Source organism: Amblyomma mixtum, chromosome 10, assembly GCF_055824585.1.
Source record: "Amblyomma mixtum isolate Tamu chromosome 10, ASM5582458v1, whole genome shotgun sequence".
Classification (NCBI taxonomy): domain Eukaryota; kingdom Metazoa; phylum Arthropoda; class Arachnida; order Ixodida; family Ixodidae; genus Amblyomma; species Amblyomma mixtum.
Window position 1 is genome coordinate 61,035,584 of NC_143021.1, and position 11,657 is coordinate 61,047,240.

Sequence of the window (11,657 nt, forward strand, 5' to 3'; positions counted from 1 at the left end):
CTTTATGGTATGCAGCTTGTTGTTTCCTTCATTTTCCCTACAATCTTGCCACTTGGCTCTTAGTTTGCTATGTACTGACTTCATGTAATCCCTAGGAGGCAAATTCAAATGTTTTATTTCCATGGTTCTGGTCTGTGCAGCACACAAGTCGGCTCTTTCATTGTTCCTAATGCCAACGTGACTGGGAACCCAGCAGAATTTTATAACATGTTTTTGTGCTGTGACCTCTACTATATTGTGTATGATGCTTCCTATTAGTGGCTCCGTGGCATTTTTGGAGTTTAATGCTGTTAGGACGCTCAGTGAATCTGTATAAATGATGCTGTTTTTGATGTTTTCATTTGTTATTTTCTGTACCGCAACACAAATGGCACAACACGCAGCGGTGAAAACTGTAGAACATGAGGGCAGTCGTAGTGTATTTTTATTTTTTCTTTGTATTACTGCGCTTTTTACATGGGCATGAGTTTTTGACCCATCAGTATAAAATGCAGTATAATTTCTGTATTTATCTTGTAGTGCTAGGTATTCTTGTATTATGTGGTCGTGTGGCGTACAGGTTTTCGTGAGGCGTGTTAGTGTGACGTCACACACTGTGGGGAGAGTGTACCATGGTGGTAGCGCATCATGTCTTGGGGCAATATTTTTAATTTCATTTAGCATGTTCAGAGCTTGGCATTTTTCTTCGAAGCGTAAGAGCAACGGCTTAATCGCGTGAGGCTTGTTGTTGAAGAGTATTCAGGATGAGCATTTCGTGACAATTGGGAACAGAGATGTTTGGGCTGAGAAAGGATTTTGAGGATGTATGTGCAAGTTAGTCCAGTTCTTCGATCTTCTAAGGGAGGTTCATTTGTTTCCACATACAGACTTGCTATTGGGGAAGTTCTGTAAGCACCAGAAGACAACCTTAAACCAAGATTGTGGACAGGATCCAGTCGTTTTATGTAGGACGGTCTTGCTGAGCCATATACTATACAACCATAGTCTAACTTAGAGCGAACCAGAGAACGATATCTATGTAAATGGCATGCCCTATCAGACCCCGAGCGTTTTCTTGACAGTAATTTCAGCACATTCAGGGCCTGGGAAGCTTTTTTCTTTAAGCTGTTTATATGTGGCCAGAAAGTGAGCTTTTTATCGAAAGTTATCCCTAGAAATTTATGCTCTTGTTTGACAGGTAATGGGGTTTGGTTTAGATATAGTGTGGGGTCATCCTGTAGGACTCGTCTCAAAGAGAACAGAACCGCTACTGTTTTCTGAGGGGAAATCTAAATCCGTTTCTATCTGCCCTGGTAGCCAGTTTATTTATTGTTATTTGTATCTGTCGCTCACAGGTAGGTATGCTGGAAGACGTGCATGCTATTTGGAGGTCGTGTACGTAAACTGAGTACATTATGGATTTTGGGATTACTTTTCCTATGCAGTTCATTTTGATGGGGAATAAGGTCGTGCTGAGGATGCACCCCTGGGGTACGCCAGTTTCTTGATTAAAAGTGTTGGAGAAGGTTGCGTCTAGTTGGACTCTGAATGTACGGTTGCTTAGGAAGTCGCTCAAACAGCCCAGCATCCTGCCGCGGATACCTAGGTCCGCTAGGTCACGGAGGATACCGAACCTCCACGTGGTATCGTAAGCCTTCTCCAGGTCGAAGAAGACCCCGATGCAGTGTTGGTTGTGGATGAACGCTTCCCGAACTGTGTTCTGAAAGCGAACGACGTGATCGGTTGTGGAACGTGTCTTTTTAAAGCCGCACTGGTGTATATCTAAAAGTTGCTGGGACTGAAGTATGAAGGTTAGTCTGATGTTTAGAATGCTTTCGAATGATTTTGCTATACAGTTATTGAGTGCTATTGGCCTGTAACTGGTGGGACTAGTTGGTGGTTTCCCAGGTTTTAGGAAGGGTACTATTATTGCTTCTTTCCGTGCTTGGGGGATTTCTCCACTCATCCATATTTTATTGAAAATTTTTAGGAGGGCCTCTATGGCAATCTCATAGAGGTGAGCAAGCATGGCATAATGTATATTGTCTGGGCCTGGTGCTGTCATTTTACCGGATGTTAGTACTGTATTTAGTTCCTGTATTTTAATAAGCTGATTGTAGTCTTCATGTATACATTGTCCAAAGGGAAGCTTTTGTTTTTCTACTATTGTTTTGTGCTTTTGAAATGTTTGCGTTTAGGTGGATGAGCTTGAAACTGTGGAAAAATGTTCACTCAATATGTTGGCCTGCTGTTCTAATGTTGTTTGAGTACCGGGTGTTTTTAGCATTGTAAATGTGAACGGAGTAAAATTTCCAGTGAATTTCCGCACCTGCTCCCACATTTTCTTTGATGATATTGAGCTGTTTATGGAGGATATGTACTGTTGCCATGATGCCCTTCCTGCGTTGTGTCTAATGTATCGTGCTTTGGCTCTAGCCCTTTTGAAGATGAGCAAGTTTCCTGCTGTGGGATATCTGCGAAGGTTGCCCCAAGCCTTGTTTTGCTGCTTTTTAGCCAATGAGCATTTATTTGACCACCAAACTTTATGTGTTTTTCGTGATATTTCGGACGTTTGTGGGATTGCTTCTATTGCTGCAGATTAAGCATGTGACAATTTTTTTATTTCTTTCTTCTATCGTAAGGGTTTAGGCATATTCTTTTACCAGTGTGGCCTTCGTTCTGAAAGTGCTCAATCGGCGAGGTGAATTTTCCATCGCCGTGGCTTCGTAGGGAGGATGACTGTAGCTGACGTTAGCTTTAAAACTGTTGGTAAGTTATCACTTCCCCGAGGGTTGTCTAAAACATCCCAAATAAAATCATTAAGAACCGAATGCAAATGCTAAATCGAGGCAGGTCATTTTTCCAGAGCTGGGGTAGCAGTACGTGGCTTTTCCCGTATTCATTAAACATATGTTATTCGAAAGAATAAAATCCTCGATGAGCTGACCCCTGGAATCAGTATGGTCACTTCCCCAGAATGAGGAGTGTGCGTTAAAATCCCCAATTATCACACATGGCTCAGGCAACTGTTCCAGAAGTTCTTCTAGGTCATGCATGGTAATTGTGTTGTGTGGTGGTATGTACACAGAGCATATTTTTATTGTTTTATGGCTAATTATGTTTACTGCGACCGCTTCTAAGTTTGTCTTTAATGATACCTCTCTTGCAGGGACATCGCTTTGCGTAATGATAGCGACGCCTCCCGAGAGTCGGCCAGCTTGCACTCGGTCTTTCCGGAAAATATTATATCTGTTTAGGATGTTTGTGTGCTGTGGCCCAAGGTTCGTTTCCTGCAGGAACACAGCTGTAGGTGCCATTGTTTTGAGCATATCGGTTATGTCTGTGTAGTTTCTGTGTAGACCTCTACATTTCCACTGTATTAGATAAGCCATTGTGAAGAGCTGGGGATTGGGGAAAGTTACTTATTCTCAGGAGCAGTGATTCGTGATTTCCCTTTTTTCTCTAAGGAGTCTCGCCGCCGCTGCAGCGGTGGCGAACCAGGAGTTGTATCCATCACCACTTTCGTGACGCCGGATTTCCGCGGAGAATCCGCGGATGCGTGTGTTTTAGATGTCGCCGGACTTTCGCTGACGTCCATGTCCTCCACGGTGGAAGTGGAGGATGCTTCCTTTTTGCAATGGAGGTATGCGGCGTGGATGGAATCAGGAAGAGTTGTGCTATTGAAAGGACAATGTGTTTGGTCTTGATTTCAGCATTCTTTCTCCGGATGGTTATTCGTCGCGCTACTATTACTCCTCGTTCAGCTAGTTCTTCTTCCATTTCCGCATCGGTATTCTGCAGGAGTTCGTATTCAGATGTGACGCCCTTTGAGTGGTTCAGGGTGCGGTGCGGGGTTAACTGTACACTCATTTCTCCAAGACTCTGTAAAGACATCAGTTTGTTGCTTTCTTCTTTTGTGTTTATTTCGACAAGGAGATCTCCGGTTCGCTGCTTTTTTGCTTTGTAGTCTTTGCCTACGCAGCTTTTTAGCGTGTTGGCGGTGACAAATGCAGACAGGTTGGCTACAGGTTCATCAGTGTTTGAGTGAACCATAAAAAACTTCGCAAACGTTTCTGGCTTCTGTACATTCAATTTCTGCACATCGGTGCGACCCCTTTTCGGGGGCCGATCAGATTTTTTTGCAAATTTATCCTTACGGCATGTATAAACTAAGGGTTCCAAATAATTTGTCGCCTCTGATTCACCCTTATACACAGAGGAAGGTCCCGGGACACCCCGCCTGCTAGACAGACGAGGAGCCCATCGGCCAAGGATTGACCACTTCCTCGACCGCCACCGTTCATGGTTTCTTCCCTCCAGCTCTCAACCTATCCCCACGGTCGGATGACAGCTTCGGTATGGGGGCTAAGGGTCCGTGGTGGCGCCAAGCACCAACACCTCGTTACACAAGGTGCCCCTGCGGGGCTTCTAAACGACTATTAATAATAAGGCAATATACAGATTGTGTTTCGGAATCGCAGTCCAGTCCGCAAAAATCCGAATACATGGGCGCTATGCCGGAAGGCACGAGTTTGGCGCTATCCCGAGTTTAAGTGGATCGTTATAGGGACCGACTACCTGACGCGATACGCCGAGGCAACAGCCCTCCCGAACGGAACAGCAGCAGAAGTCGCCAAATTTTTCGTGGAGAACATTCTTCTGCGACACAACGACCCCGATGTGCTCATCACTGACAGAGGAACAGCATTCACGGCAGAACTGACGCAAGCCATCCTCCATTACAGCCAAACCAGCCACCGGAGAACAACTGCATACCACCCGGGGACCAACGGACTGACCGAGCGCCTCAACAAAACCATCGCCGATATGCTCGCCATGTATGCCGATGCCGAACACAAGACCTGGGACGTCATCTTGCCTTACGCAGTCTTCGCCTACTACACCGCAGTGCAGGAGACCACCCAGATGACGCCTTTTAGGCTCGACCATGGCAGAGAGGCCACGACCACGCTGGACGCCATGCTGCCGAACGTTACCGAGGAAGACACCGAGAGAACGTTACCTTGAACGCCTCGCAGAAGAAGCCTGGGCCGGCTTGCACGAAACAAATAAGACCGGCTTATTTCCAGTCTAATCTTATTCGCGGTGTAAAAGCTCTCTCGGTTTTGAAGAAAGGAAAGGCGCATAGCTGGTTCATTTTGTCAGTGGACACCTCAAATACACCACGAACTCCGACTGAAAGTTCGGTAACTCAATGTTTTAGTCGGCGTTCGTGCGCACGTGAGGCATTCACCGACAAAGTGAACCATCTATGCGCATTTTCTTTTCTCAAAATCGAGAGAGGTCTTTCAAAACCGAGAGAGCTTTTAGACCGCGAATAAGATTAGACTGGAAATAAGCAGGTCTTATTTGTTTCGTGCAAGCCGGCCCTGAATACTTGTCCGATTAAGGATCAAAAACCAGCAGCGGACCGAAGCCTGACGCTACAACCTACGAAGATGGAACGCGGACACCGAGTCTGGGTTTGGATGCCCATTCGCCGCCGTGGATTGACAGAAAAGCTCTTGCGCCGCTATTTCGGCCCGTACCAAATTCTTTGTCGGCTAGGTGAATTGCACTACAAAGTCGTCCCTGACTAAATGACTGTGTCCCAGCGACGCTGCCTACGACCAGAAGTAGTCCATGTCTTACGCCTAAAGCCCTATAATGCACGCTAAAAGACGCCGTGTTTCCACATTCGGTGTTTATTTTTGCACAGTCCGCTTATCATTATTTATAGCCGCATTATGTTCTAAAGCATAAAGTCTATGCTTCTTTCAGAGGGGAGTAATGCCGCGAATCTTTGCAGCGTTTGTTTGTAGTTTGTTCATACTGCGAGGTTGCCGGCACGCCGCTTCATCGCTTCGTTTGTGACGCAAGACGCGCTTAGATTTAGCTCGATTGACCACATCCTGGCGCAGCCGATTCTACTTTGCGCCAGAATGTTCCCTATCAGCTTTGAAAAGAGCACAGCGGACAGCGGCGGGGATAGTGTTCGACGACCGCCGAGCATGCTTGTTGCTACGACGCCGCCGAGTGATTCAGTTCTTTGCGGGCACAAGTCAGCCAAAATAAAGGGTGTTGTTTTAAAGACATTCTCGCTGTTTAGCTGTTAGCCCGACTGCAGTCAGCACTATGTGACAATATCACCGGGATGTATCTTTTTCTTTCCTCTACATTCTGGAGGCACCTTTTGGAAACGTTATAACTTAGTTTCCATAGAGTTCAATAGATTTTCGACAGTCTGATAGATTTTCGATAGAATTCTATAGATTTTCTTTAGAGTTCTGTAGAATTTCTATAGAGTCCTAAAGATTTTCTATGGAGTTTCAATAAATTTCTATAGAGTTTCTACAGAGTTCTACAGATTTTCTAGAGTTCTATAGTTTTCTATATACTTCCATAGATTTTCTGTAGAGTTCTATAGGTTAACTGTAGACTTCTAACCGTTTTCTATATACTTCCAAAGATTTTATATAGACTTCTAAAAAATTTTATGGAGTTTTATAGATTTTCTATAGAGTTCTATAGATTTTCTACAGAGTTCTATACATAGATATAGTTCTATAGATTTTGTTTAGAGTTCTGTAGAATTTCTATACAGTCCTAAAGATTTTCTATAGAGTTTCAATAAATTTCTATAGAGTTTCTACAGAGTTCTACAGATTTTATAGAGTTCTATAGTTCTCTATATAGTCCCATAGATTTTCTATATACTTCCATAGATTTTCTGTAGAGTTCTATAGGTTAACTGTAGACTTCTAAACGTTTTCTATATACTTCCAAAGATTTTATATAGACTTCTAAAATTTTTTATGGAGTTTTATAGATTTTCTATAGAGTTCTATAGATTTTCTACGGAGTTCTATACATAGATATAGTTCTATAGATTTTCTGTAGAGTTCAATAGATTGACATACCAATAGATTCAATAGATTGGCAATTTATCATTGTGTTGGACCCCACACTAGCTTTGGCTATGGGTCCAGTACCATTGTACATAGTTTGCTTGTATTCATTTCTGTTTTCAAATAAAAAAAAGGCCACAGCGCATCATGCTGGCATGCTGGTTGGTGCATGTAATCTACCAAGACAAAGATACTGCAAAATACTAAAAAAAAGGCCTACAGTTAACCTTCACTAGAACCTTCACTAGAGGGTGCCTTGCAGATTGCACCCAGAGATTATACTTGCTGGCAAATAATGCTTGCTTGCCAAGCTAAAGTACTACTACCTTACCCACACATCTCGAAGGGATGATCAAAGGGTCTCTGGAATGGTTTTAATGGTGGCTAGGCTATTCATGCCTTACATGCTCTGTACAAGGTTCCTGAAAAGAAATCAAGTAGTTTGAAAATAAAAAAGTGCACACCATTTACTAAAAACTGAAATTAGACAGTAGCCGATGGTTTTCTTGTTGAGTGGTCATTACGACTTGCTTTGTTGGTAAATTCTGCATCACTTCTGCACAAACGCTTCCTCTCGATTCTAGCAGCTGCAGTGGGGTGTCTTTTTGTCTGCAGGGCAATGTGCTGCACAAGGGTTATGCGGACTGTATGTGTCGCTCAGGTGAGTAAATTTCATGAGGGGGGCTACTTTTTCGTGCTCCTGCTGCACTTACAGGAATCAGCCATTTCCCTTTGACCCTGTGAGTGAGATGGCTCATCAGTAAGTAGTTTTCAGGCGCAAAAAACAGACAAGACACATAGATAGGTCACAGGACGAAGTGCAAGTGCTCTTAGACTATATTTCTAGTTATGTGGGCCCTTCCCTTAGTGTGCCATGTCCGCGTTTCACTGATGACTGTGTCACATGTGTCGTCGCCAACACCTTTTGTGCAAAGACAGTCGCCTTTCGCAACAAGAACGGCTTGGTCCCCGTTGAAGTGTGTTTTTCCACCGTGTGCTTTCTTCGTGGGGTCACGGAAAAAGAATTAGCAAAAAAATGGCGCTTCGTCCTCTCACTTACCTATGTGTCTTGTCTGTTTTTTACGCCTTAAAACTATTTAATTATGAACCAAAACCAACTATCATAGAAAAAAGTGCTCTTAGAGTAAGATGGCCTTGTACAACCTTTTTCAGTGACGTTCTTCAGGCATGCTACTGGACAAGGGAAATCTCCTGGATACTCGACCTGACCTGACCTGACCTACCCTGACCTAACCTAAGCAAACCTAACCTAACCTAACCTAAGCTAGCCTAACCTAACCTAACCTAACCTAACCTAACCTGACCTGACCTGACCTCACCTCACCTAACCTGACCTGACCTGACCTGACCTCACCTAACCTAACCTAACCTAACCTAACCCAACCCAACCCAACCCAACCCAAACCAACCCAACCGAACCCAACCCAACCTAACCTAACCTAACCGAACCAAACCAAACCAAACCAAACCAAACCTAACCAAATGTTGCATTCCCAGTAAGCAGGCGTAGGCTTGACGACACGGCTTTATTCACAGTCCTGCATACTGGCAGCTCGAAAGAAAACTCCACCCGAGTACAGCACATGACACGCATATATACATATACTCAGCAGCCCGGCACATGCGCAGAACAGACAGATATATCTAATCACACAGCGGTACACGCACGTGTCGCGCCCCAGATACCGACACAACACCTCCTCCCCTACTAGATCAAAAACGGTCATAGCCCCAACGCTCAGGAGGTCGCCTTTCCCGATTGCTCCTTCTTAATGAAATGGGTTCATTTTCAGATGGCAACCGGCCCAGTGGACTGGGTGCCACCTGAGGCTGCGCTGAAGGCATCGGAGGAGAGGCGACCTCTGATGCGTGTGGCAGGCATATTTCATTTGCAGTTGTTTTTTCATCATCAAGAACGGAATGTCGCAAATGATCAGCACGCACAAAACGCACTTTGTTTCCAATGACAACCAAATACGTAGTGGGAGACTTTACATGCACAATTTTGGCAGGACGCCAGTACACCGAATCACCATGCACAGAGCGCACTAGTACCCTGTCACCAGTCGCAAAGAATCGCGGCTTCGCTCTTCGCTTATCTGCAGCCTGTTTCACCCTTTCCCATTTCTCTGTCATTGCACTGGACAGTTTTGGTCTCAACAAGGAAAATCTGGTTCGTAACTGTCTTCTTAAAAACAGTTCAGCCGGTGTCCTTCCGGTGAAGGTGTGCGGCGTTGTTCGATAACAAAATAGGAAGTTGTCTATTCTGTGCTGCAAGGTTCTTGTAGTTCCCTTTTCTCTGTCCTCCAGCAACTGCTTGAACAGTGCTGTCTTGGTAGTCTGTACAGCCCGTTCCGCCGACCCATTCGACTGTGGGTGGTACGGAGGGGTGCAAGTGTGCTTTACTCCATTTGCTTTCAGGAAGTTTTCAAACTCAGCGGCACGGAATTGCGGCCCATTATCAGTTACAACTTCAGCAGGTAGACCATGAGCAGCAAACATGGATCTTACAACTTCAACGGTTTTAGCTGCCGTCGTCGTTGTACACACCTTCACTTCCAACCACTTGCTATAGGCATCAACTGCTAAAAGGAACATTTTTCCTTCCTTCTCCGCAAAATCGAGATGAATCCTTTCCCAAGGGTGCTCGCACACTTTCCAGGGAGCCAAAGGCGCTGATTGTGCTGCAGGTTGAACACTTTGACAAATGTGGCAAGTTCGCACCGTTCGTTCTAATGCTTCGTCGATACCTGGCCACCACACCATTGACCTTGCGACCATTTTCATCTTCGTGATTCCAAGGTGCTGCTCGTGCAGCAAGTTTAGTACAACACTGCGCAAACACTCCGGAATGATTACTCTGTTTGTCCAAATAATGCAGCCCGCTTCAATAGAAAGTTCGAAACGTCGAGCCCAGAAAGGCTGCAGTTCCTGAGAAACAGATTTTGGCCAACCATGCCATATCATGTCGCGAACCGCAGTTAGCAGCGTATTGCGCGTTGTTTCGCGTTCAATGTCTTTTGCCGTCAAAGGAAGCTCGTCAAGTGTAGAAAAAGAAAAAATGTCTTCAGTGTGCTCTGACGTTTCTGGCAAAGGAAGTCTAGATAAGGCATCGGCTTGGGCAATTTCCGTACCGGGCTTGTGCGCTATCTTATAGCTGTAGTTTGCGAGGAACACAAACCAACGGTGCACCCTAGCAGTTGCCACAGCACTGCTTTTTCTTTTCGGGTCGAAGAGTACGGTTAGTGGTTGGTGGTCTGTCAACACCTTAAATGTTCTACCATAAAGGTAGTTATGAAACCGTTTCACACCAAAAACAATGCTCAAAGCTTCTTTTTCAATTTGGCCATATTTGCGCTCTGCAGGTGACAGTGACCGGGATGCAAATGCAATTGGTTTATCTTTCCCGTCCACGACGTGCGACAGTACAGCACCAAGACCATATTCGGATGCGTCACATGTTAGTTGTATTTCTTTTTGACATCGTACAACTCCAGAACATGCTCGTTAGTCAGCATCTCTTTAGAAGTCTTAAAGGCAGTATCACATTGACGCGACCAGTGCCATGCAGTTTCTTTGCGCAACAAGTTATGCAGGGGTTCGAGAACTGTAGCCAGATTAGGCAAAAATTTTGAATAAAAATTGATCAAGCCCAAAAAAGCCTTTAGCTAGGTCACGTTTCCAGGTTTTGGTGCGTTCTTTATGGCTGCTACTTTATCAGCTGTGGGATGTAATCCATCTCTGTCGATTTCATGGCCCAGATATCGTATTCGTTGCTGGAACAGCTTACATTTCGCAGTGTTGACCCTTATGCCATGTTCTCTTAGGCGTATGAGCACCTGCTCCAATCGGTCATGACACTGCTTTTGATCTTTTCCCGCGATGACAATGCCATCTAAGTAGCAGGCTGTGCCAGTCAGCCCGTGTAGGACTGTGTCCATAACGGCTTGAAACACTCCTGGCGCGCAGGCTACGCCGTATGGCAAGCGTCGGAACCGGTAAAGGCCGAGGTGTGTATTGACGGTGAGCAGTTCTTGCGCTCGCTCGTCTAATTCCAGCTGCAAGTACGCCTTCGACAAATCTAAAACTGAAAAAACGGACCCGCCTTGTAACATTGTAAAAATGTCCTCTGGTAGAGGGAGCGGGTACTGGTCAACCTCAATTGCAGGATTTACCGTGACTCGGTAATCACCGCACAGCCGAAGCTCCTCACCATTTTTCTTTGGAACAATCACCAGTGGTGTCGCCCAAGCACTGTGGCGCACCTTATATATGACTCCAGCTTTTTCCAAATTAGCCAATTCCTGCTCAACCCGTTCTCGCAGCGCATACGGCACTGATCGCGCCTTACCAAATACAGGGGACGCATTTTCCTTAACTACAATGCTCGTCTTGAACCCTTTTATCGAACCGTAGCCAGGCTCGAACACTTCGCGGTATTTCTCGGTCAAGGTCATCAAGGGCATTTCTTTCGTCAGTGGCTGCACATGCATCACTTCATTCCACCGAATTTTGATTTTACTCAGCCAGTTCCTGCCAAACAACGTAGGCATTCTGGCGCCTTTCATCTCTTTAACAATTACTAGAGGCAAGTGAAAACACTGATCGTAGTACTTCAGTACAACATCAATTATCCCCTTGATATCAATAGGCGTGCCATTGTACGTAACCAGTTCGACGTCTGCAGGCCTGAGCTCGGTGTTTGGAAAGTGCTTCGCGCACTCTGCCTCCGACATTACGGAAACCGCT

General features: G+C 45.2%; 1 protein-coding gene across 1 annotated transcript in view; it reads right to left on the bottom strand.

Annotated features, from left to right (window-relative positions):
• Positions 1-8,697: 8,697 nt before the first annotated feature.
• Positions 8,698-11,657, bottom strand: part of LOC149325913 (uncharacterized) — a 3,876-nt gene continuing 916 nt past the window's right edge. Inside the window, exon 2 of the mRNA XM_089564410.1 lies at positions 8,698-8,770. Coding sequence (XP_089420536.1) covers positions 8,698-8,770 — 73 coding nt within the window. The remainder of the gene's footprint in view (positions 8,771-11,657) is intronic.